The sequence below is a fragment of the Gadus morhua genome, chromosome 15, assembly GCF_902167405.1.
Source record: "Gadus morhua chromosome 15, gadMor3.0, whole genome shotgun sequence".
Lineage (NCBI taxonomy): Eukaryota > Metazoa > Chordata > Actinopteri > Gadiformes > Gadidae > Gadus > Gadus morhua.
Window position 1 is genome coordinate 24982434 of NC_044062.1, and position 27843 is coordinate 25010276.

Genomic DNA, 27843 nt, shown 5'->3' on the forward strand with positions numbered 1-27843 from the left:
AGACACACACCCAAACATGGCACCGGCTAGATATAAACAGCCAGTTGCGAGGCAATTGTTGCATTCATCATGGATCAATCGACTGATAAGGGACCCAAGAGGCGACCGTCGACGGAACAAAAGAAGAATGGACCAGAAAAGAGATCAGACACGAGTGAAAGGGGAACTATGCAACTTTTTTGGCTTGATTTACCTTAATATAACAGGCTAAGAGTCATTGCGATGGTTCTATTATACATTTTTGTTCGTTGTTTCGACTCACCCTTGCGCATCTTGGCGGAGAAAAGGAATATGTTTCTGCCGGCGACCCGCCGCCCACTCTCGCAGGAGTCTCGGGTCTCGCGAAGTAACGAATTGCTTTACGGCACAGACCCCCAAACACGGAACCGGCTCGATATAAACACAAGTCACTAAGGGATTGTTATATTCATCATAGATCAGCCGAGAGACAGAGAAGCCCAATGTCGGAGGAACAGAAGAAGAGAAAAAGGGAGACTGACCGGCAGAGAGACACGAGTAAACGTTGGGCAAGCTTTTCAGGAATAGCGTGAACTGAAAGAAAAAGAAGACTGCAAATCAGACGCCGACTCGGCCGTGTTGCTTTTGAAATTGAAAGTACCCTTGGGTGGCCTTTGTCTTCGTGGTATTCTTGATGTTGATAGTCTCTGTACAAATGTGTTTGCTCAACCATTTTGTTGTGAGCCCTGTAAAAATTGTTTTCTCAACCGTTTTGTTGTGAGCCCTGTATGTTTCTAGCTTGCTTGGTTGCAACCATATAAACACCTTTGTTTCCATGGGTGTTTTGCTGTTCGTCTGTCTCGTCCCCCAGATACAGACTGAATCCCCGAATCCAGGTTCTTGTTTATTTAGATTATTATGTTGGCCAAACCTCTTACACTGATTGTTCTGTTCAACCTAAGATAAAACAATAATAATCTAGGATATAAATTCTCCCCGTCAACTATAAAAAAGGATGGATTTATGTTTATTGCAATACAAATACACCCTTTTATGTATAACCTTGCCTACACTTTATGAACATCTACTTCGGACATGGCTCCACGCATTCGCCGGCTTCTTTGAAAACAAATGCACATGGCTCGCGTAGAAGTGCATGGGGAAGGGTCGTCAACGAGTTGTTACGAGTGTTGTAAAATATCTACTACAAAGCTGTAGGGGGCGCTGTGTAGAGAAATGTGCGTTCCAAAACCAAGAAAACAGCGAAGAAATTCCCGAAGTTGCATAGTGGCCCTTTAACTGACATTATCGGCAAGATTTTGTTCAAATTGTATGATCTTAATTGTAAAACTAAACATTCATACACAGTACAAGACAATTTGTCAAAAAGTAACTTTATTATCACTAGTACAGAATCCAATACCTCGACTGAGCATGCTCACAAAGCCTTGGATATCACTCGACAAATTACATTAGCGGCCACACACAGGTTCTAATCAGTCAGAAGATGCATGTTACAGGAGCAAGAAATGTTGTCCCCATTGTTACCGTGAAGTTAGATGAGCAGTAAGTGTCTGTATAAAGGCCACTGTCACATCGTTAGATGAGGCCCAGTTATATAGACAAAATACCTGGACTCAAACACCAAGCCCAAGCAGGGTTTCCAGATTTCCCAACCAATCTGGCAACACTGCACCCAAATGACTTGAACTGTGCTGGAATGTGTGTAAAGGTAAAGCATGTTCTAGATCTGATACTAGATAGAATCAGCCCAAAGGTCACGTGTCGAGCCAGACACCAAAATGTGGGAGCGGGCCGAGTCAGTACTTCTGGGGGTTAGAGAGCACCGTCTCTCTGTCCATGAGAAGGTCTCCATATCTGTGCTGCAGCTCGCGCTCTCTCTCCATCTGCCTCTCAACGTCCTCCCGCAAGCCCTGAAACACGCATTCAGAGTGATGTATCATTCACGTTTAATAATGTTTTTCAAACTTAAACTGGAGTGTCAATGGCTGTTCATCCTCACCTCCTGTCGCCGGGGTATAGCCAGATCTTCCTGTTTCTTCAGCTGTGTGAAGGTCTGCAGCTCGGTCGCTGCCTGCTCCACCTAGTGGACATGCACAGAATAGCTTCAGCACCCAGTTTAATGTACTGTGCCTGGGATGGGTGGTATATCGATATTTGAGACATCGATATTTTTTCGAACAAGACACTATCGTCAACATCGATAGTTCATTTGCGTTGATAACAGCGCATTTGCGCCCAAAAAAAACGTTCCGAGCCGGACCTGCCATTTCCTCACTCTGCTTCAGAGTCCTGCAGGGGTTTCTGCACCCGACGGGTGACCCACACAATTTGGATGAAACGGGTGAAAAATGTACTTTGTCGGGTGCGGGTCGGACGCCTGAACAGTGCGGGTCAAAGGTGTGTTATCGTGGTGCGGAGATCCCGGTCATTCATTTCCCAATATTGCTCAGATTGCTAGATTTAACCTCGCCATCCCTGCTCAGTGCAGGGCTTTAGATTGCACTGAGTAGGGATGGCGCAGCATGCCTTTTTTTGCACAGCAATCTAAAGCACCACGCCACTGGTCGGAATGTAATTTACGCTACTGTCTAAACTAGGCCTGTAACTAACGCTTATTTTAATAATCGATTTAATCGGTCAATAATTTTTTCGATGAATCGGATAACGAGCAACATTTATAATTGCAGCATCTTTATTCAAAAACTGAAGTGTAAAAACACCAGGTTATTGCTCCAACGTCCTGGATCTATTTAAACTAATATTCGATGATAAAAAAATAAAAGATAAATGGGATAACACAAAAAATACATACAATGTATGATATACACAGTATATAAGGGATGTATACGATTTTTAACCGGTTAATACTAACGGTTAAAAGTAAATTAAATCATCTTAATTTCTCTCAGATGACAGATCGTTAACCCTTATTGATACCACTATTGATACTTTTCTATTATTTTGTTGAAATAGAACTTGTATTATTGCTTTAATGCTGATAAGATGATCATAGCTCAAGAAAGGACTTTAAAGGGGTCATAATTCCATCTTTACTATCCATTATATATTGCCGGGAAAAAAAGTTTCCGCCAAAATCTCAATTTCTTTTTTTTGTGTTACATTTGAACACATCTATCATATTACTGAGCTGACCTGAACACATCACATTTGACACTGTTTGCGACTTTCTTTTAAGCTAACTAGCACTATATCCTGCCGATTTTAAGATGGATTTAAAAACTGGATTACTATTTTTAACTGACGGGACTTTCTACACCGTCCTGTTGTGTGATTACTACCGCTGCTTTGAATGACTGTTGATGCAAGCGGTGCCGACTCCGAGCCCGTCTGCACACCGTCTGAAGCAGCAACAGCTGACAGTTTTTGGTTGGACTAAAGCTCACTGCGCGTGCATGAACCATGAACCAACCTGTCGGCGGCTGGCTGTAAACTGCCACATTAATCGCGCAATTCAACGAATCAATGACAAAATTCGTTGCCAACGCTTTTAGGAATCTATTTTATCGATTCGTTGTTGCAGCCCTAGTCTGAACACTGGTCGGATGCGGTTTTAAGTATTGCGGGTACGGGCGGGTGCGGGTTTGCAAAATAAGTCCCGTGCAGTACTCTGCTCATCTCTCGCCATCCAGCTCTATCTCTGGCTTACACACTCTGCCCCGGCCCCACTCACTTCACTTTTTTTAAATCCCCTTCAGCGTGAAACATGAGTCTGTCAAACTCCTTTGCCACATCTTGCTCCAAATGTTTTTGACTGACTAATTATAAAATGTTTAGCTACCCTGGCCTAGACCCAAATTTAGGATTGAGTTTGCAATATAGGACTGAGGGTACCTGCTACTGGTCTATAGGTAGAGGATAGGGGTACCTGCTCCCAGAGCTCGTTGTGCTGCTTCAGAAGTCCCAGTGCTCTGGACTGGAAGCCTCCCAGCAGCACTTTGAGTTTCTTCTCCAGCTTGGCTGCTCTGCGGGCCTCCGCCGTCATGTGACCCCGGTTGACCTATCAGAGCAGAGGATCAACACCACGGCTCTATGTTATGAGTGGGCTGGTGACAGAGGATAAACACTAACATAAACTAACTCTAGTGTGTTGGTAAGTAGCTATAATTCAGTTTGATGGCTTCTTAAAGCAACACTTCAATCCAATATGTTTGACTGAATATGTTGCCCTTTCTCTTGATGATAAAAGGACCATCTTCATGCAACGCAAAATGTGAGAATATAAAACCGAAGTGTGTGTCTCTACCTCTAGTTTCTTCTCAAGGCTCTCAATGCGGTCCTTCTTGGAGGCCAGGTTAGCTCTGGTGTACCTGTTCTGGCCCGGGAGGTACAGCACCTACACAAGCAGAGGATATGAACGCATGATGTTGGATTAGTGTCAGCGTACTGGAAACAAAGTATGAGATGGGGCCGCCAGAAGAAAATTGAAATCGTCATTCTGAGGGTTGAAGGAGAAGTCTAGTTGAATCAATACATAGTCAACAGAAAGGTGAAGACGTTAAAGGTGGCATGAAAATCTCCCTTTATGAGGTTTTCTAAACATAAATATGAGTCCCCCTAACCAGCCTATGGTCCCCCAGTGGCTAAAACTTGCGTTCTGTGTAAAACGAGCATTAGGTGTTTTGCTCGCCTTTGAAACAACGGAGGCTCAAGCGCGCTGATTTGGAATGTGGTCCCATTTGTCATCATAAAGGATCTAAGCTCCTCCCCTTTCTCTGCCTTGCCCGCCGAGAGAATCTGGGCCGCTAATAAGTCACGTCCGTGCGAGCGCCACTTGTGTGTGATTACACACACTGTAACGCAAGTGTTTGCTGTTGGCGTTATGGCGCATAACACGTCGGTTCTTTGACGTCTCTTGTATTTCCACAACGAGACTGTAGTTGGGGTTATCTCAGCCATGGTTGAGAAGGAATTGGGGGAAAGGAACTTTGGCTTTGACTCCCTGACGTACATGAACTGCGATATGCTATCTGCCGGCAGTTGCAACGAGGCACTGTCACAACAAAATTGTCCCGGGGGCGAAAATTGTACCGCTTACGTAATCTGCGTTCGACAATTCCAAACCTGCCTGGCAACAGACCATCGCGTCGAACGATGACTTAGGAAGGTTCATGAACATTCACGCTCATTCATTGAGCGTCACAAGACAAAATTAAACAGTTAACAATTAAACATATTAAACACTTATTGCACAAATTACATTTATTAGCGTTTCTAACATTATATTTATATTGTATTTTATTGTTTAATCGCATTTAGCTAGTAAACTGAGTGTTAACACAAGCTAGCTAGACTATGATAAACTTTAAACACTCAGTTTACTAGCTAAATTCAATACAAATATAAAGTATAAACAAGTGTTTTCTGTATTATGAAACCTGCCTGGCAACGGACAATCGCGTCAAATGATGACGTAATGTTTCGAACGCAAATTACGTAGGCGGTACAATTTTCGCCCCAGGTACAATATGTGCACGCGGTTCAGTCTACTTCAGATTGATGTGGAAGAACCGGAGACTTCGGAGAACCCGAAAAAGTTGTTTGTGATTCATAATAACGTCTGGAGGAGCACACTGCTTTTGGCCTAATAATAAATAATAAAATGAATTCTGAAAAGTAAATAAGGTGTCACGTGGACTATTAGCACTATATATTATCCCCCTTAAACTGGGAAATGTGACAATATCACAATAACATTAGTAGACCAGGACTGGACTGTCCTAGCTCAAGTTAACTTAAAATATAGGCTGCCTGATGATAGATGTGTCGGTCTTCGTAAAACAAAAACCTCCCTAGTACTCCTCATCGCATAGATACACCTATCTATTTTTGTTCAAGAATATCAGCGTATCAACATGGTCAGGAGTAAGTCGTGTGCGCAGCCTGTTAATGTTAGGCCAGCTGCTGAGAATAAACGCTAAAATGTGATGTAGCTTTCGGTAGTCAAGGAAGTCCAGTCTGTTGTGAGGGCCACATTTGCGGTTGCAAGTTGTGTTTTACACTCGGCCTTCTTCCTCGCGGGTGGTTATGGTTGTTCTAGAGGGGATATTATACCCTGGCTCGATGTACTTTTTTACCTCTCGAAGTCCCATTCTGTCAACAACATTTATCGGCAGCATGACCATGTAGTAACCATGTTACATATCCGCTGGGTAATTCCCTCTGCTTTCGTGGAGTCACATACTAGGGATGGGCGTGAGGAATCGATTACTCGAGTACTCCTCGTTACAAATGAACTCGGTTGGTGGACAGGCAAACTCGAGTTTGCATATACACACACAAACAAAGTTTTCTGAAGCAAATGTATAAATTTTCTGTCGGCGCCACTAACGCATGACGTGGGCACAAAGAAAATTAAATGCATCCATTTCCATGGCGCGTTCCGTGCCGTGTGCAGGCACGCCAGAATTCAAAAAGTTAAGAGATGGCGGTTAAAGCAAACCGCAGCGAAGAATTGAAATACTTTAAAGAAATAGGAGATCATAAGGTGAAATGTAATATATGCCAAGCGAAATCGAGCTACCAGAAAGTACTATGCGGCAACATATGCTCCTGAAACACAACGGTGAGTTCGGGAAAGCAGACCCGCAGCAACGGTGAAAGTGAAAGTGTGTCGGCTATTTTCACCGCCGCAAGACGCAGCTGTAATCCCGGGCGTGTAGAGAAGATCACAACGCTTAGTATTTCCATAGTCCATTTGCTGCCGTTTTATTTGCAGCTTTAAGCATTTATTTGCAATGGTTAGGCTACTTGTTTCGTTTTTTTTAAACTGTTACAGGCCTTGTTTCGACGTGATTTAAATTGTGAGACGCATATTTATTTTTGTAAGGAAAATGTGTTTTGAACGTTTGCAAAAATAAATAATGAATACTCTGATAACTGACTGTTTTGATGGAGAATAAGCATTACATGTTTGGTTGGTAATATTGCCGTTCATCATCAGGCCTATTCCTGCTGCAGATGCGTTGCATTCTAAAAATAGATTTGATTTAACGAGTACTCGATTGATCCTCGAGGAATTCCTTCGATCACTCGAGTTTGGAATTTACTACTCGTGCCCATCCCTATCACATACCCTTCGTCCCAACACTGTGGTGATTGTAGGCTGAGAACCACTCGCTGCTCGAAGCACGGTTGAATGTGACGTATTTAGGTGGTAATTCAACGAAGTTGTGGAGTTGTTGTACTTCCACATATTGTGCATTTGGCGTCTTTGTCGTCATTAACCAACTTAAAGTGGTTCCATACTGCACTCCGTTTTGCCCTCTTCATCCTCCGTGTCCCGCTTCTCGTTTGTCTTGTTGTCGTCAGAGCACTGCTTCTCTTGAGTTCCCGCGTGTGCGTCAAGTACGTCTGGCGTCAAGCACGCCCTCACGTGGACTGACGGGGAATTAAGGGTTCAGAACGCAATTAATTTATTTTAATCTAGTAATTTCTTATCGACAATTAATCGATTAATTGTTTGCATCCCTATATGATATAGATATCTATGTATCATGATATTATTTAGACATAGAGCTTCAGCTCCAAGTGTTGTACACTTCCTTGTTAGTTGGATAACCGTTATGCTGTTGATGTTATGGCGCATAACAGGGGAGAGGGGGGTTATCTCAGCCATGGTTGAGAAATGAATTGGGGGAAAGGAACTTCGGCTTTGACTCCCTGAAGTACATGAACCACGACATGGAGGAGAAAGGGATTGTTGGCCGCGAATGTCTCCCGCTTGAGCCCCGCTTCCAAGGGACCACTGCCTCGGCGCTGCAGGAGGCGGTGGTGCCTAAGCGCTCCCTCGGCAGCGAGGCTCCGGCGGGAGACAACCGCGGTCAACCATTACGGGCAACAATCCCTTTCACCTCCATGGTTCAGTCTACTTCAGATTGACGTGGAAGAACCAGAGACGTCGGAGAACCCGACGCGGCCGTTTGAGATTCCTAATATCGTCTGGAGGCTCACACAGCTTTTGGCCGTGACAATATATATTACATGATATAGATTAGGCCTGGGCGATATGGACCAAAAGTCATATCTCGATATCTTCAAGCAGAATATCGATATAAGATAAATATCGATATTTGTTGAGGGGGGGGGGGGGGGGGGGGGGGGGGGCAGCGCGCTCCGCGCAGATTTGTCATTACTATTTCTACCGTTCGGAATTGAATACAGTTTGATGGTTGAATAAACCGTGGACTAGACACTGCCTCCGCCTCGTATTTGAGAACATTATAATATATAACATCACTGCCAAAAGCTTTGTGCGCCTCCGAAATATTCTGAATCGTAACGACAGTGTGGGGGGGGCGTTGCTACGTTACTTAATATTTTATGTTTGGGTCTCGCGGAGTAAAGCCCAGTTCAGACCAAAAATTCACCTTGCAACGGCTTGCAACTCGCAACTCCTTGCGACGAGACGGGCTGCGACGTTCTAAAACTGGGCCGTTCACACTGGCTGCAACGCACTGCAACGGGCTGCGACGCTAGGTGGTTTCCCTAGCAACTGTGAACGCTCTGGCACAGAGAGCCGCAACAGCATCATTTGCGTAGGTTAGGTTCGATTAGTTAGGTTTGCGATTAGTTAGGTTTGCAATTAGTTTTTTTATTTTGCATGAGAGTAGGCTAGAGTTACTGTGTTTTGTCATTCTCCGGATATCGGATATTTCAATCGGATATTTTTATGCTGGGGTGGACAGTACGGTACCGGGATGGAGTAAGGCCGTGACGTACAAGTTGTTCTGTGCTGTGATTGGCTGAAGATAAATAGTTAAATCGCCGCGTTCTAAAACTGGACCTTGCGATTTGACATGTTCAATCTCTGGCGACTCCTTGCAACGACCCGTTCACACCGCCCCTGCGACGTTCCAAAACCGTCTCGTTGCAAGCCGTTGCAAGGGGATTCTTTGGTCTGAACTGGGCTTAAGAAACCTTGAAGTTACTGTGGAGTTACCGTTATTACTATACCTACCTACCGTTTCGATTTACAATTACTATTCCATTGTAAATCGTTCAGAACGGAATAACAGTGTCATTTACTTGCATTGGAGCAAATTCCGTGGCCACATCACAGACAATTTCAGTGATTCCGTCAGCCCGCCACGGACTTTGAGTTAAGCGCCCGTGGTCGACTCGCTCGTTGAAACGGGGATCCGTGTTTGAGCCACGGAATAACAGTGTCATTTACTTGCATTGGAGCAAATTCCGTGGCCACATGACGGACAATTTAAGTGATTCCGTGAGATCACCAGACTTTGAGTTAAGCCCCTGCCGTGGTTCTGTGGCTCACACACAGATTGAAACGGGAATCTGTGTGTGCCACGGAATATCAGTGTAATTTACTTGCATTGGAGCAACTTCCGTGGACGCATCAAGGACAATTTAAGTGTTTCAGTGAGACCACCACGGGTTTTGAGTTAAGCGCCCGTGGTCGACTTGCTGGTTGAAACGGGGATCCGTGTGTGAGCCACGGAACATCAGTGTCATTAACTTGCAATGGAGCGAATTCCGTGGCCACATCAAGGAAATCGGCGTGTTTCTGTGATTATCCCACGGATTTCGAGTTAAGCGTCCGTGGTAATTTCACGGATTCCTGTGAGACCAGGTTGACATTATAATATATAATATCACGGCCAAAAGCTGTGTGCACCTCCGGAATATTATGCACAGAATTGCAACCCTTTGATTGCTACAGTTTTTAAGCACTCTACAAATTACGTCTTTTTGTAATTCGTCAGACACCTTATATCCAAACCATTTCCAAACTATGGAGCCGTTGGTCTTTCGCTTGCAAACAAGCTCCTCGGAGCCGTTTGTGCAGGCGGACTCCATAGCTGTGTTCGAAATCGTTCCTCATCACGGATATAGTGCACTATATAGGGTGCGCCATTTTGTAGTGGTGTTCGATTTCTCAGTGGTATATTTCATGCACAATATAGTGCACTTAAAATACCCAATGAATAGTGAACGATTTCGAACACGGCTCATGTTTCGCGATTTGAAAAAGTGACGTGTCAAAGGAAGGGGAGGGGGGGAGGGGCAGAGACTGTGTGTGTGAGCCGGAGGCAGAGCGGGAGAGACATAAGCAGAGTTAAAAAATAGCAGGCGGCAGGCGCGGTTCGAAACTAGTGTTATTTGGAACAAATGTGCTGTAATTTCAATGCAAATTAAATTATATCGATATTGACGATATGGTCTCGTTTCATATCGCGTTTGAAAAAAACCTGATATATTTTAAATATCGATATATCGCCCAGCCCTAATATAGATAATGATATTATTTAGCTGCTCAGGGCCACACCCTCAACGCCACCCTCCTCCTTGACCCACCTCTCTCCTCCTCATTTCCATTAAAGCTACAGACACCGAAAAATCACATTTGGGGAAAGCTCAATGTGCGACTGGCTCGTAGTGGCTGTAATTCTGCACCACGGCTGAACTTCGGGAACGTCTTCAAATACTGTGTTTGGGGCCTACTAATATCTATATCAAAGAATCCATAAAGTAGCATGCCATTGGACCTTTAATGTAGCCATGTTTACCTGGCCGTAGCACTCCTCCCACACCTGGCTGTACGCCTCCATGCTGAGGTCTCCGTGGCTCATCCCTGACTTCACCACGTCCATCTCTGCTACCAGGAGACCTGAGGCCTACACATACAGACAGACAGAGTAAATAGCGAACATTTGCGAAGCGATATTTGAATACTATTCTGATTAAAAGTTATGAGGAGCAATGAATGCAGGGCCTGCATGAACATATGTGAACAGTATCTCAGGAACAGTACACTCGATTAATCTATCCCTAATTAAGTTCAATGACACACTGAAAGGCCGGATTTAAGACACCGGTAAAAACAATCCTAATGATGGAGTGTAGGGTTACCTGCTCCATCTCCTCTGTGCTGATTGGCTGGTAGCTGTTCGACTCAAGGTATGCGATGTGAGAGGCGTTGTTGGATGCGGAGGCGGTCCCTCTGGACTTGAAGCGCTGCAGTTGGCTGGCTGAGGCAGTCGAAGGATGGTGCAGGCAGTCAAAGTGCAGCATGGTGATCATCTCTTGTTTGATCAACTCCTCAGCCAATTGGAGGTCAGAAAGGGGCTCAACGGAGGCGGGCCTAAGTACTGACTCATTGACCTGAGAGAAGAAGAAACATCACAAATAGTCACTTCATGCATCAGTCAGATGTTGAACATTATACTATAGTATCAGAGAGTAGAGCTGGGACGACTAGTCGACTTCAAAAATTCCTCGAATAATTTGCGTTGACGCGTCGCCTCCACTCTCACTCCAGTCCAGGCGGTATAGATGCACCAGAACGCTAGTCACCAATCGTTTCAATTCATAACAATGGCGGCGGCAAGCAGTGAGCACAGAGGCTCACAGAGGCTGGGAGCACAGAGGCTCAAACAGCAAAAAAAAACACGTTAAAAACAAAAACACCCTGGAAGCTCTGGTTCAGGATGGCAGCAAAACACTGTAAGTTCTGTTGATTTTTCCCCTTCCCCGCACTGGAATGTTCGTTTATTAAGCAGTTGCATTAGTAAACCAAAGATAAAAGTTAGTTTGTTTATTAATATTTGAATATATTCGAATATTTATTAATATTCGGACCATTAAATGCCTTCAGCAAGACCTATATATGGTATAAAACTTGTCCAAAAGCCGAGCTCCGAGGGTTTGTTTACCAGCGTTGCTATGGGGATCGGTCTTGCGTGTTCCAACGGTTTATTAGGTATCTAATAAGCCGTCTAATCACTTCATTCACTGCCTCTTCCGTGGTCATTACAATATTATGAATAGACTTTGTTGGGTTCGGATTTTATACTCTGGTGAAAAGAGAACTTTTGTCATGTTATGTAGTTCTAGTCTAGCTGTTGACTGTCGAAATTCCACAATCTAGCAACCAGTTTTAAGTACCGGTACTAAGAAAACTTTTGTCATGTTATGTAGTTCTAGTCTAGCTGTTGACTGTCGAAATTCCACGATCTATCAACCAGTTCTAATTAGTAAACACACACTACAAGTTGACAATTTAAATTACATAAATCCTTTTTGAAGTTGAGGCTCTGAGGTGGCAGTATTAGTAAACTGTTATCAAATAGCATAACAACAACAATCATGCAGACTTATGCTATATTAAAAAATAAAATAATAATAATAATCGTTAGATTAATCGTAAAATTAGTCGTTAGATTAGTCGACTAATCGAAAAAATAATCGCTAGATTAATCGTTTAATCGTTTTAGAACGACAAATTAATATAATCACGTGTTAAAGGAGCCTTCAATGTTGTACTCTGAATGACAAAAACAACAAGATACGACACATACTAACTCAAGGTACGCTTGTGGAACTTGATGCTGACGTGAGGTATGCTTCATCTGGTTCATATGGTCGTGTCACCACACGCACGCCATCGGGAACCAGAGAGCTTGGGAACCATTATGAGTTGCAGGAGTCGTTTGGGCAGTGTGGGTGGGGAGCGGACTTTGATCGATCTATCCAACGTTGGGCGTGTTGGTCACTCACCTCTGTGGGTCTTGGCAGATTCCTTCGCACCGGAGTGTGACGCAGCTTCAGCTCCTTCTCTCGCTCAAAGTCCCGCACAGCCTGCAACACACACACACACACACTTTGAAAAGCATGGTTCACACTTTCAAATCAAAATGCGTGCATCTTGCACGTGTTTGACCATGTCCCAGTGCTCCTGAGGAGGTGACTACCTGCTTGCGGTTCTCCATGTCGCTAGCATCCTCAATGAACCCTGCAGGCGTCTCTGTGTCTTCCAGCCCACTCTCTGCATTTTCCGGAAGCACAATCTCAAAGTCGTTCTTGGGAACAGGAAGTGACATCAGGCCTTGCTTCAGCTGCTGTAGGCTTTCCCTCAGCTGTGGGGAGAGAGGCACAGTATGGGAAACAGGGCTCACTTCTATACTGACCAACCAGGGCAACTCTTCCCTGATTGGTTCAGGGTCACATTCAGGCCCAACACTGAGGCTAAGGGGCTTCACTTCTCCACGTTTGAGGAAAATCCATTTCTTCTCTCTACTGCACTCTGTACAAATCTCAACTCCAGCACCTTTAAAACGTGTTATTTGGGTGCCCATGGTTCCTAGCTTTAATAAGACTGAGGGGGGTGAGGGCATGACCAGGAACCAGGTGGTGCTCATGTTCCTAATGAGATTGAGGGCGGTGAGGGCGTGGCCACGTACCAGGTGTTTGGCGTACGCAGGGTCCGCAAGCTGCTCCTCACTGTTGATGTTGAGCTTGTCCCTTAAGGGCGTGCGGCTGGGGGTGGTCCCGGGGGTGAGGGCCCCACGGGGGGTCAGGCCCCCTGCGGCTCCGGCTTGGGGGGTCAGGCTTTCCGCCCCCTGGCTCTGACTTGGAGTTCTACAGAGATGGGGACATGACGCATGATTATAGCTGCTCTCGGTTTACAACTCAAACCTTCTTTAATAATGCAGGTGAGACTAAAAGGCCAGGAACATAACCGGATGCACCAAGTCCTTCCTAAAACATTCAAACCCACCACCTAGTACAGAGAGACTGGCATTTCGTAGGGCGAGACACAAAACATCCCATAATAATCCCTGAGACAGTGTACCTGAAGGGTGTGGTGATGACGGTGTTGGGCGTCTGCACCTGCTGGCGCTGAGGGGTGGAGCCGCTGAAGTCGCTCTGGTGCAGCGGCGTGTTCAGGCCCCCTTTCAGGGGCGTGTCTATGTTTGTCAGAGCCATCAGGTTCTGGGCCTCCTACACACACACACACACACACACACACACACACACACACACACACACACACACACACACACACACACACACACACACACACACACACACACACACACACACACACACACACACACACACACACACACACACACAGGGGTTTAGTGTGGATCCTGATCCTCAGCATGTGTACATGGGGGTTAGACCTCAGCATGTGTACATGGGGGTTACACCTCAGCATGTGTACATGGGGGTTAGACCTCAGCATGTGTGCATTGGGGCAAGACCTCAGCATGTGTACATGGGGGTTAGACCTCAGCATGTGCATATGGGGTTAACGGCGGGAAGGAGGACTGACCTGCATGATCTTGTCCTGGGCGGCCGGCGTGCGGGGAGTGCGGAGGCCCTGGTTGTTTGTCAGGTTGTACTCCGAGAGGAGGGCAGAGGAGGCAGAGTTGCCGCTCTCGCTCTCCTCCGCGGCCTGGCGGGCCGCCTCGCTGGCCACACCCACCTTCACAACCTCCTCAAGCTCCGCGTCGCTGATCTGAGGCATTCAGATAGAGACTGGTCTTTATACTGCCTCTGGCCATGATCACCTTCTACAGTTTCATATACCTATTCCTATCCAACTTGCAGCGATAGCAGTACAGCACATTTAAAGAAAGTTATTTAAACCTTACATTTACAATGAAACACAGACAACACACATTTGATATTAAGTCCCTAAAAGCACATTACGGTTTTAGGGAACAAATAAATAACTTAGCGGGGAGGATTAATCCTCCCAATGGTCAAGCATGCATTGAAGATACTATTCTATGGTTGATCCATAGAGTTCTATATACGAGTTCCATCATGTCTACCTGCGGAGCCGGCAGCACCAGCTTAGAGCGCTTCTTGGTGAACTCTGCCACGCCGCTGGTCTGGATGATGGCAGATGGCAGGTCATTCTCCTTCTTCTTCTTGATCTTTTGCTTGTCCTTCTTCCTGTCCCGCTCCTCGCGCTCACTGCACACAAACCGCTTTAGTCCTCGCATAATGGTTTCATTATCCTCTGTTTAGCCTCAGTTTGTTTAGCTCAATGTTCTGCATGTTGTGTTAAGTGTGGGTGTAAATCAATTTGTAAAGCACATTTAAAAAACAACAGTTGACCAAAGTGCTAAAAATAAGAATAAATATTTAAAAAAGAATCATACATTTGAGACGACGATAATAACAGTTACAATAGTAAATATAGCTGCGAGCAGCAATGTGGGTGTCAAGCATAATGGGACTCGGTAAGCTAATTACGCCGGGCGGACGTAATCGGCTAGGTGGCTACATGACGACCGTCTCGGTAATCGGCAATACTGACAGCCGGTGGGATGAGCATTATGTGGGAAAATGACCCCACCTAGAGGTAAGGGCGCAATACAGTCTGCCTGACAGAACAAATGTCGCAAATACATAGGGGTATTCGGAACAATATCCCTAAAAGAGACACAATGTAAACAAGCATCCGTTCTGGAGGCTGAAGCATCTAATCCAGTGGGAATTGCAGTTTATATAGTAGGTGGGCGGAAAGGTAAATATAGTCATTGTTGCATTATACATGAAGTACCGCTTGTCGCCACACGAGTGCAGTGTCTACCCATTAATGAGCGCCACACGAGTGCAGTGTCTACCAATTAATGAGCAACGTCAAGTTTGATTGGCTGTCACGGCCAAACGGTTTAGAATTTGAGAAAGCTGTTTGATACATTTGTTCATCTTGGTCTGAAGATCATATATGCCAAGTTCCATGAAGATTGGACATAATTTGTGGCCTGTGGAAATTTACAACTGATTTTGACAACTTTCAACATGGCGGCCAAGTTCTGATGTTGCAATGAGAAATAATTTTAAAGCTATATAAGGAGGTCTGGCAGTATCCTCAGACATTAAAAATAAGTTTGAAATGTACTCATGTGAAGAGAGAGGAGTTAAAACACGTCTTCATTAATTATAGCGCCCCCTAGAGGTCAATGGTCACCAAATTCAGTGAGTGTCCCCATGATGATGCTATGGGTCTATATATCAAGTTTGGTTATGATATGTCAAAGGGCTGCTGAGATATTGGCGTGTTTCCGGTTTGGCGGCTTCACGGTCAAATATCATTGGCTGTCGCGGATATTTCTGCAAGAAATAATATACTAGCTATACGGGGAGGTCGAATAGTATCACTAGACATTGAAAATAAGTTTTAAATGTACTCATGTGAAGAGAAAGGAGTCAAAACACATCGACATTAATAACAGCGCCACCTAGCGGTCAAAGGTCACCAATTTCATCCAGTGTAACCTTTATGGGGTCATGGGTCTATGTACCAAGGTTGGTTATGATATGTCCAAGGGCTGCTGAGATATGGGCTTACATCCGGTTTGGCGGCTTGGCCGCCAAATTTGATTGGCTCTAGCGGGCAAACGGTTCTGAATTTGAAAGGTCCATCAAATGTTTTGCATCAAGCATCGCCAGATGATCATGTGTGCCAAGTTTCGAGATGATTGGACAAGATTTGTGATATAGGTAGCACTTTGAAGGTTTTTGACATAAACCAAGATGGCGGAAATATACGTCATGGCACAATGACGTCATAGGGTGTGTTGAACTGGGCTTGGTTCAAGAAATCCAATGATACCTGGTTTGTGAATATTGGTCAAATAGGTCGAAAGTTATGAACATGAATGCATGTCCAACTTTGACCTGTTGGTGGCGCTAGAGCTGTTGGGCTAGCGACCTGAGATTGGCTCAATAAGCTAATGGGGCTGTCCTGAACCAGTATGCCAAATTTCACAACTTTTCACCAAGCGGTTCTATGGGCTGCCATTGACTCCAATGGCAGCATAATAATAATAATAATAAGAATTCGTACGAAAACAATAGGTTGTCTCGCAACATAGTTGCTTGACACCCAATAATGACAGTAATAACAATAACAATGTTGGCTAGATGTTTCCACAATGCAATAAATCAATGTACATCAGGATCAAAAGACTAAAATATTAAATAAAGATGAGGTAAAAGAAAGGTTATACTGAATTAAAGGCAATAGAGTAGAGTTGAGTTTTAAGATTTGATTTAAAAATAGCTACAGAGGGGGACAATTTTATCCCCACAACAATTGAATTTTTGTGGGGACAGTGTGTACATGTGGTACGTGTGGGGGGAGATTGTGTACAGTTAGTATGCATGGGGACAGTGTGTAAAGTTTACAGTTGGTCTGTGTGGAGACAGAGTGTGTACAGTGTGGATCTGTGTGGGACAGAGTGTGTACAGTGTGGGACAGAGTGTGTGCCGTGCGGATCCGTGTGGAACTGACTTGCGTAGCTCTCCCTCCAGGTGCTGCTGGCGAAGCCTTTTAAAGTTTGGCTCCAGCGCATTGTACTCCTCCATGCTGGTGTCGTAGAAGCCCTACAGAGGAAACACAAGCCAGCATTAAAAAGACAGCTTGTTTATCCACACTGTGGATCCAAAACTACTTCGATCTCTCTTCTATATGGTGAAATTTGACAATCTAATCGTGTTCATTGTTTTGAGTAAATATTTGTGATAAAACAGGAGCATGCTAGACCTGTTCCACTGTATCTCCTTGTTTTCATAGAAAGGAGCTCAGTGTGCACTGTATTATAGCCGGGGGACTAGAGATGTTAGAATAATTCATACTGGAAGTTCAATATCCGAAAAAGCTCTAGGAGGAAAAAACAAAGCGGTCATCAAGACTAGGGCTGCAGGATATATCGGCTATGTACGATATATCGATATAATTTCCACGGGGATACAAGATTTGACAATATAGTTTATATCGATATGCGTTAAAATGGTCAGTTTCCCCCTCAAGCGTCTACAGCGCTTGCCTTCGAGACTGTGAGCGCGACCCCTCCCCCTCCTACTCTGTCTTTCCGAACGTGCCGTGTGCAAAGACGCCTCATTCCCGCCACCGCCGCCCCCTCACAACACAACAAGCATGGATGATACCCGTAAAGAAAACGAGACGGCGGCGGTAGACGAAATTGTTTCAAAGAGGAGAAACAACGGCTCCATAATGTGGAAATAGTTCGGGTTTAAAAAAAAAACAGATGAGCAGCAGCTGCAGGTCATCTGTAGAGAGTGTAGCAAAACCGTTGCGACTAAAAGTGGAAGCACGACAAATCTGTTCCACCATTTACAGCAGCGGTACAAAGTGCAGTATAAGGAATGCGTAATACTCTGGCTGTGCTGCTGCATCACCGGCCGCGACAGTTTCTTCTGCCCCGAAACCAGGGCCGGCGCTCGGCAAATGTGTTGGGGGCGCCCTCTGGTGACGCTCTTAATTAATTAAAATATACGAAACAAGCGAAATGAAACCAAAAATGTTCCCAAATGGAACGGAGAAGGGAGGGGGCGGGGGATTCAATTTACGGCGCACTGAAACCATCACCGTAGTACACAGGACATTGTGACGAAGCCAATGCTCTTATTGGTAGCTATTGTGTGTAACCTACAGCTTTATAATGTTTTGCATAGGTGATTATTTTGTGAAGGTGAAAAACATCCCTTTTTTTTAACATGTTCATTCAATTCTGTTGAAAATAACGATACAAAATCACATGTTGCAGTCATACTGACCTATGTTTTAATAAAAGTGCTTGCAACATCTCACATGTGGCTTTTGACTTAGAAAAAAAACATCTAACCCACTCTCAGTGATGTTGATAGGTTTTCAATGTAGTGAGTCCCCGGGACCCACAGGTGGCGAGTTGGGTGGGTCCCTGAGAAATTCAATGGGTCCCGAGTCGACTCCCCAGTTTAAAAAATGTGTTTCTTTTTTATTATTATTCTATTTCTTAAATTAAATTAATAGTGTTAAACTCCTTGATGGTGGTATGATATGGTTAGAGTTGGAGTACTCAACCGTTCATGTTTAACACTAGAAACGCCGGGCCATTTTTACTTACTCCTAGCGCCGCAAGAGGGGTCAAATGACCCCTAAGTCATTTTAATGAGAGGCTGTGCATTTGCACATAATGATCACTAGGTGGCGCCAATGAGCTATTACCGCGCGAGCGCCACGTTTGTGTGTGTGTGTGTGTGTGTCACAAGCCTAGTCCTCACGATTTTGTCATAAATGTACATATATTCAATCAGAAGGATTGCAAAAAAATCCTGTTTGATTTGCTCATTCGACACGAATGAGCACAGCATCGAGCAGTGGAAACGTGGGTTTATTTACTATGAAGTTCGTATTTTTAATTGTTGAAATGAAATCAGCGGTGACGAGCTAGTTGTTTTGGTAGCGGCTAAATTAGCATGTTGCGATACTTTGTACAGGGGATCACGTCTGCGCCAAGTAGATGCGCAGAGGGTTGAAACAGCGCTTGTCCGATCTGCTCACAAGAAGGTTTCTTTGGGCAGTTACTGTGATCAAACACGAGTTGTTTAATGTTCACAATGTATCGTTTTTCATGGGGAAAATGAGATGCGTCCCCGGGACGCATGGATTGTGAGTTTAGTGCGTCCTTTCGGATTTTAATGCGTCAGGGACGCAGGACGCGTACCTAGCAACATCACTGCACTCTATAGAAAATATCGAGATAGATATCGTATATCGCTAGAGATGTCCGATATTATCGGCCCACCGATATTATCGGCCCGATATTAGCATAAAAATGTAATATCGGTATCGGATTTTTTTTGCCTTAAAACCGATTTTTTTTTTTTTATTTATAGCTCAAATAAATGTTTTCAAAATTGTGCAGTACAGTGCACATTGTAATTGACTCATATTTGTGCATTTATTCAATTAAGGTTATTGAGTTTTAGTTAAAGAAACATACTGCCATGTTGCACATAGTTGTTCAGGTACAATGTTTTATCATTTGTGAAGTCAAGTTTGCCCTATTTGTTGTGGGCATTGTCAAGATTATCTCAGGGAGAGTGTAATCCAAACTGTTGTCTGAGACCATTAAAAAAATAAAAATAAACATGGCACTTTTCCCTTAAATTAAGTTGAAGTATTTTTCTTATTTTGCACAGACAATGTTAATATTTGGAAAGCCTTGTTACATTCAAGAATGCTTCCAGTGGGGCATCACAATAACATTAAGCATGTTGTGTTAATTCCACAACAGGAGATATGTAATGTTACCTAAATTAGGTTTGAGGAAAAATAAATAACCCAAATATCGACATCGGTATCGGCTGATATCGGAATCGAAAATTTAGAGTTGGACAATATCGCATATCGGATATCGGCAAAAAAGCCAATATCGGACATCCCTATATATCGCCATTCAGCCAAAAAATATCGGGATATCATATTTTGCCCATATCGTGCAGCCCTAATCAAGACCAGACTTCACTTCCAATAAACCATCGGAATAAATGGCCATCACCTTGAGAGCTGAAAAGACACCAGCTGTGGAGACCCGGGCGGGGTCCTGGTGGTGTATAAAATGACCCGGGCATGGACCTTAAGGTTTTTAAAATGACCCGGGCAGGGTCCTGATGGTGTATAAAGTGACCGGCAGGGTCCTGAAAGGTGTTTAAAATGATCTGGTAACCTGGGCGGGTTTCTTCTGAAAGGGGATTTCGGCGTTGTAGTCGACCCCCCTCTTCTTCTTCCTCTTCTTCTGGACATCTATGCCTGCCGCCCTCAGCTCCCGTCGTTTCTGAAGTGCAGCCAGACGCCTGGTGGGAGGAACAACAGAGCAGTGGTGATGAGGCCCGTCAGACACCAGAGCCACTGGACTCCGCAGTGTGTGGCGGGGGGCTTTAGGACGTTACCTGGCCTCCTCCAGCTGCTTCTCCCTGGCCTTCCTCTTGGCCTTTTTACCCTGGGTGTTGGCTAGCCTGGCCCGGGCTTCTGACAGCATCTCCAGCTCATCTGGGTTCATACAAACAATACAGTTAGGATGCACCTCAGAAAGGTTCAACACAAAACAATGTCTTTAAAGAGCATACACAGAACCAATGTTCTGTGGATGATGTTTATGGTGGTCGTCTGTTGCTCGTTCTGAAGGTCGTTTTACATAACATGCAGTTTGTTTTACTGTCTGGTTCCAGGCAGTGTGCATTTAGTTTATGAATATAGTTGACGTCAGTTTTCTTCAACGACATGTTTACACTGACGAAAATGAGACGATAACCAAACAAAAATCAATTTATGACGAAAAAAGCAATGACCAAATCTATTTACACTTTCATCACGAATAAAAACGTGACCAAAATGTTATCCGGACGATTTCGGAAAAGATTCAATCAGAACTAATCTTTGTTTAGAGACGACTGATCATTCCACATCTTGCACGTTTTTTTTTTTTCAAGCTAATGTCTTTCGCTAAACTTGGAATACAATGCAAGCTGAAAGAAACTACTGCTGCCCTTAAAGCGCCGTGCTGTCCTGTAATGTTACTGGAGCTCTGTCCTCTAACGTTACGGGAGCACCATGCTGTCCCGTCACGTTACTGGAGCTCCGTGCTGTCCCGTCACGTTACTGGCGCTCCGTGCTGTCCCGTCACGTTACTGGCGCTCCGTGCTGTCCCGTCACGTTACTGGCGCTCCGTGCTGTCCCGTCACGTTACAGGAGCACCGTGCTGTCCCGTCACGTTACAGGAGCACCGTGCTGTCCCGTCACGTTACAGGAGCACCGTGCTGTCCCGTCACGTTACAGGAGCACCGTGCTATCCCGTCACGTTACAGGAGCACCGTGCTGTCCCGTCACGTTACAGGAGCACCGTTCTGCTGTCCTGTCATGTTACTGGAGCTCTGTGCTGCTGTCCCGTCATGTTACTGGAGCTCCGTGCTGTACTGTAACGTTACTAGAGCTCCGTGCTGTCCTATAACGTTCCTAGAACACGTTACTAGAGCTCCGTGCTGTCCTGTAACCTTACTGGAGATCCGTGCTGTCGACACCACAGCACAGAAACACGGGATTTATTCTGGTTTCTGTGAGATGAGAAATACTTTCAAAATACTAATGTTTAAAAAATACAAAGCTATCTATATGCCACGCCACGCACATACAGTAACATTATTATGACGGGAGAAAGGACCAGTTATGTAGTATAGAGCCAACCTGGAGGTGTGTGTCCGAGTATGAGTGAAAGCCGAGAATGGATGAGAGACAGAACAATATGAACAATCTTCTTTTTAGTCTGCTATACAACTGCCTACTGAATACAGAATACAACATTCTTGTGTTTCCATTATGCAAACTTGCAGTAGGCTGGAACATGGGGCTGAACATGGGCCTTTTGGCAAAACGAAACTTGGCCTCTTAGGAAAAGCCTTACATTCAGTGGGCTTCCTCTTCCGAATATTAATGATAAAATAAAATCAGTACCTCAGCCTACTTCTTAGTAAGATGCATGTTTTTCTTTGCAAAGATAAGCATCTCTGCCTTGTTGCAGCTCAGTCTATTTCTCTTCTCATCCAAGATGTGAGCCGCAGAGCTGAACAGCCGCTCACTGTCAGTGCTGGTGCATGGAGCACATGGGTATTTACGTGCCATTTGTGCCAGAAAACGAAGGTGATTGTTTCTCCAATATCCGAGTGCGGTCTCATTTTTGGGAATGGGGGCTTCTGCAAAGAAACCATCCAGTTGCTGTGATGCTCTCGTCCCTCGTTTAACACCATGGTCTGTGTCAGCCGCCTTGTTAAAAAGACGTCTCAGGGCTCGTACCGAGGGGATCACGTCAGCAGCCGATGCCTCTGATGAGTTGACTTCTCTTGTCAGTTGTTCAAACGGGGAGAGAAGTGTGATAACGTTTTCAAATAATCCCCACTGGTGCACAGTGAGGGTTGCGGGGGAGGTCGTAGTCTGCGGCATATGTAGCGAGTGCATGCTTTTGTTCCAGAAGGCTTTCCAACATGTAGAATGTACTATTCCACAGGGTGGCAACATCTTGCTGTAGCCTTTTTGGTTTCATCCGCAACTGGATCTGCACAGCCTGCAGGCGCGAGTAAGCAAGGGGTGAGTGCTTAAAATGTCAGACTATCTTTCGGCTTATTGCCGCAACATCCGAGATGCTGTGCTGGCTCAGAACGCCATCGTGGACAGCCAGCTGCAGGGTGTCTGCCATGCAGCCAAAACTAGCCAGACCAATATCTGTCAAAGCTTTTGCCATATTTCTGGCATTCTCTCACGACAGCATGCACTTTGGAATTGTCTATTTTCCATGTTTCAAACATTTTCTCAAATACCTCTGAGATAGCAGATGCGGAGTGGGAGCCTGCGAACACCTAGGATTGTAACACTAATTTTATCAAGTTAAAATCGTTGTCAATCCACTGTGCCGTGAGGCTAAGCATTCTCACAGGGCTAACATCCGAACTCAAAATATCAGTTGTAAAACTGATGGCAGGGATGTCACGAGTCAGTAGCTCATAATTGTGTGTGGCCACACGATGTACATATCGGGGAGACAGACGTCAACAAACTGACGACAACTGGGCAGTGTGTAGCGGGGCTCAATATACTCCATCAGGCTTCGAAACCCCACAGTGGAGAAGGTTGGTCATCTAATGCGATGAACTCCATCACCTTGTAAGGTATCCCTTTAGCTTTGCCGACGTCCATGGGGAACTTTTTCCCTTTCTCAAATGCTGTGGTTATCGACTGGGCTTTCTTGGTGTCCAGTTCCTTTCTCTGTTTTTTATCAGCTTTCAGGTAATCGTTGTACACTTCTCAATGTCTGCTTTTCAAATGGCTGATGAGATTTGATGTGTTAAAATGCTTGGTTGTAGTACCTCCTCTTGAAATGTCACTGGAACATGTCTTACAAACTGCATGTCGCTGATCTTTCTCCGAGACAGTGAAATACTCTCACACGACCGACATTTTCTTTCACTTTTATTTATAAACAAACCACACGTGCATGTGGAACTTACGTCATCATGCCTGAGGCGGGTCCAGCCAGTGGCCGTTAAGGGTGGTATTTTTGGTAGCCTACCACCAGTTGCATGTTCTCCGAAACGGCAAGTCAGACCGCAAATAACCAACACAACATTTAGCCAGCGCAAAATGTATATGACACAACAGATAAACATCGGCCACTGCCATTGGTGAATGTCATCTTATTTCCCGATAGGCCGATGGCAGTCAACAACGCGAATATCGGCCTATGCAGATGTTCATCCGATAAAACGGCGCATCCCTACTTTACACTTGATATGATATCTAAACTAAAACAAACAATTCAGATGACTTAAAAATGACCAAAACTAAAATACATTTTTATCAAAAGACACTGGTTCAAGAAAATTTCTAGGTAGGCACACCTTCATCCATGTCCACCGGGTCGGGTCGGGCGGGCTTCGTCTCAGGGTTGGGGTCAATCTCTCCTGGTTTTAATTTGCGGGGGTCATCGCCACCCTCCTCCTCATTATCCCTCTGGGCAGCTTTGTCTCTGGAAATTAAACGAAAAAAACCTCAATCCTTTACACTCACCCACCACACAAAGGGAATACATGATCATACAAATAAAACAGACAGGTGGGAGATCATGTTATGAGTTATTTAGTTATCTACAGACAGGGGGGAGGGAATGGTATGAGTACTTTAGTTATCAACAGACAGGTGGGATATGGGGTCAGAACAGTCTCATTAATAATGAATGCACAGAGAAGGATCCACAAATGTATTTTGTGATTTATACATAAATTACCCTCTCAAATAAATTTCAATGCACACACAAATGTGTCTTGTTTTAATTAAATGTAATATAAATCCATAAATATATTTTCATCAAAACATATTTGGATGTCGTTATATTGACGCTTTTCATTTGTGATCTTGTTGTAATTTGTGTGTGAACTGGTCTGTATTTATATGTGAATTTTTGAGACTCCTGATGTGGCTGGATTCAAAAATGTATTTTTTCAACAAGGAACTCTCTGTAGCCAATCAGATGCCTCCCATGTTTTCAGCCAATCACATGACTGCAGTGACTGGGTTTTACATTGTCGGTGCCGTTTACTACTTTAACAGCACAGACAATCCCCAAACCTAGTCGAAACTAGAAAGAAAAAGTGTAGTTCAAAACATGATGCAGCTTCGCCACCTAGAGATTGTTATGTACGATCATTAAAAAAACCATGTTATTTCCCATAGACATTTGACCGAGGGAACCGGGAGGCACGGAGGCTGGACTCAAGAGGTAGGAACTGCAGTCATGTGAATGGCTGAAAATGAGGGAGGCATCCGAATTCCTTGTTGAAAGCAATGCATTTGTGAATCAAGCCACGCCAGGAGTCTCAAAAATCCACACATAAATACAGTTCAGCTCACACACAAATGCAAACAAGTGTACAAATGAAAAGCGTCTTGTTAATTCAAGTTTAACAGTTTGTATATAAATGTAACAACATCCAAATACATTTTTTATGAAAATTGCAAATATTTTTTTAATTAACATATTTATGGATTCATATTGCATTCAGTTAAAACAAGAAATTTGTGGGTGGATCAGAAATGTGTTTGTTTAACTTATTTTTGTTTATACATTTATACATACCGATATCCAATTGTGTGTGCTTTGAAATTTATTTGTGAGAAGAGTCATTTATATATAAATCAAAAAATACATTTGTGAATCCTTCTCTGTGCATTCATTATTAATGAGACTGTTCTGACCCCATAGTGGGAGGCCATGTGAAAGTTCTTACAGGAGGTATTCGTAGTGCTCCAGGCACTGGGCAGCGGTACGTCCGATGATGGGAGCGATGGTTCTCCACTGGGTGGGCATCAGCTTGGCCAGATGAAGCAGCTTCTCCTCCTCCTCTCTGGACCACTCAGTCTTCTTGATGCTGGGGTCGAGCCACTCATACCTACAAACAGGGTGGGAACAGGAGAACCACTGAGGACACTGCATTGTCTCTCATTCTCTAGCCATTGTCTATCTTTTGGTATACTTATATTTATGCATGATATACTTTAGATTTGAATGACGGAAAGTGATTTGTAGAATTTTGATATCGTAATGTATTAAAGATCCCTCATTTGTAATATTTAATAACACAATCAATACCTTTAGTCTGCATGTAGTATGCCTTCTTATCAACCTACTTAACATACTGCCTGTACCTCACATATAAACAGTTTTATAAATATTTGATTATATGGTTGTTCTTATTAGAGACAACACTGGTTAGATGTTTTACAGACACTCACCATCTGGCCTTACACTGCTTGGCCGACTTGCGGTGCAGCAGCGACGCGATACGGGACCACTGGTTCTTCCCGTACTTCATCACCGCTGCCTTTAGGATCTCATCCTGGACGGAAACACAATGACCGGTAAGGTTTCATTTTGGACGTGCACAGGTTGGTGGTGTGTGAGGGAGCCACAGGGGTGTATATGGTTAGACACAATAAAAGTCAGGAACAACTTCTTGATAAAAACTATGATTGTTCATCATAAACCCCTTCCTCAATCGTACAAATAGGTTATGCATTCGTGCGTGGTACAGTGACTACGAGCGGAAATCTAGCATCACGACCTTCTAGACCTTCTGTCCAGAAGTCAGTGAAGAATGAAGAGACAGAAGGCTTCATACTGATTGACAGAACATCGCACCTACATTATAAACGTTGATTTAGTGAAACCAAAAGCATACCGATACAAAGAGGATGACCCAAGCGGTCGCAGAGCTTCCATATCGGTCCGTTTATCCCCAATAAATACATCCGATACAACTACCAGTTCATGGACAGATACCTCTACCAGTTCCAGGACAGATACCACTACCAGTTCATGAACACTGAACAGATACCACTACCAGTTCATGGACAGATACCAGTTCATGGACAGATACCATTTCATGGACAGGTAACGCTGAGTTGGTACTGTTCTATCATCATTGTATCTATCATCATCATGGAGATGAGGCTACTGGCGGCTTGTAGCTCCTTTAGATTCAGTCTGCATAATATTTGTTCAACTTAATTGCCATGCAGGTTTGTGCGTTATATCTTGGTGTGACAAAGAAAAATGTAATGGTGAAACTCAGCCAGCTGCCTTGGCTTAATGAAGCTGTAGGTTTTAATGCGTTAGCTTAAAATTAGCCTAGCGTTAGCTATGCGCTAGCCGTGTGACCCACCTCCGTGTTGCGCCACACGCCTCCTTTGATCATAATTCGTGGCATCTTGGCGGCGTGTTGTTCTCTTTCTTTAGGAACAATCCGTTATTTATCTTCAGATCAACACTTATTTTAAACGATCCACAATCATAACATGAAGTACACCGACCAAGAACTAATGACGAAGTAACAAACGTGTTCCGACCGGAAATCGCCAACCGGAAATTATGTCATGAAGTTGAAATTTCAAAAGCTTTATTTGTCCAACGTGTTGCCATATTAGAAAATTGCCTTTGATTGAAGGCAGTCTGTTCTTCAAAAGATTATGCAAAACGCTTTGCAAAAGATTTTGAAAAACGTTTTGAAAAAGATTTAGCAAAACGTTTTACAAAACATTTAGCAAACATCAGCCAATCGCGTCTGGGCGGGAACTACGTCACTTTCTCGTCAGACCAGCTGATCATCCACGACCTAGCTTGGTACTTGCTTTTCTATGCCTAGCATTGTGCCAGGTTTGACGTATATAGTAATATTGTGAAAATGGCGGAGAAGACGTCCCGCAGCAGCTCTAGATGAGCAGGACTCTCTAAATCGACGCCACTTCGCCCTGGGCGGGACTTTAGGCTACGTCACTCGCTATGGGTGTGTGCATGTGTGCGCGTAGCCGTTTGTCTCAGGGATCTGTGCACGAACTCCCTTGCACTACAGGATTACGAGCGTCAGTGTCGTACGCGATGGAGGGTGGGTGACATTCCTACAGTCTGTGATGATAGGCTATATTTCTATCAATGACTTACTATTACTAGCGATTAACATGACGAAACAACACGAACTAATGGCGCGTTTCCACTGCAGGGTGCGGAGCGGATCGGATCGCAAAGGTGCGGGTCGGGTCGCGTTTCCACCGCCAAAAGTGGGCGTGACCCGGATTTTGCCGTACCCGTTCCGGCCCCATTCTCGGGACTCCTCCGTTGCGGTACCCAAAACGAGACCAGACGCCTGAAAGGGTCCCGTGAAATTCTAGCTACACCCCCCCTCCGTTGATTG

At 44.4% G+C, this 27843-nt stretch overlaps 1 protein-coding gene across 1 annotated transcript; it reads right to left on the minus strand.

The window, feature by feature from the left end:
* Nucleotides 1-1335: 1335 nt before the first annotated feature.
* cdc5l (CDC5 cell division cycle 5-like (S. pombe)) lies at nucleotides 1336-27028 on the minus strand. The gene is made up of 19 exons (XM_030379223.1): nucleotides 26818-27028; nucleotides 25889-25992; nucleotides 25384-25545; nucleotides 23998-24125; nucleotides 20503-20602; nucleotides 20280-20406; nucleotides 17060-17151; nucleotides 14586-14730; nucleotides 14081-14266; nucleotides 13595-13743; nucleotides 13203-13380; nucleotides 12714-12878; nucleotides 12520-12600; nucleotides 10873-11124; nucleotides 10530-10637; nucleotides 4247-4336; nucleotides 3869-4000; nucleotides 1982-2062; nucleotides 1336-1892 (listed from the first exon to the last, which is right to left on the minus strand). Exons 1-19 carry the CDS (start codon nucleotides 26860-26862, stop codon nucleotides 1779-1781), a joined length of 2439 nt encoding a protein of 812 aa, XP_030235083.1. The 5' UTR covers nucleotides 26863-27028; the 3' UTR covers nucleotides 1336-1778.
* Between the last annotated feature and the right edge of the window lie 815 nt (nucleotides 27029-27843).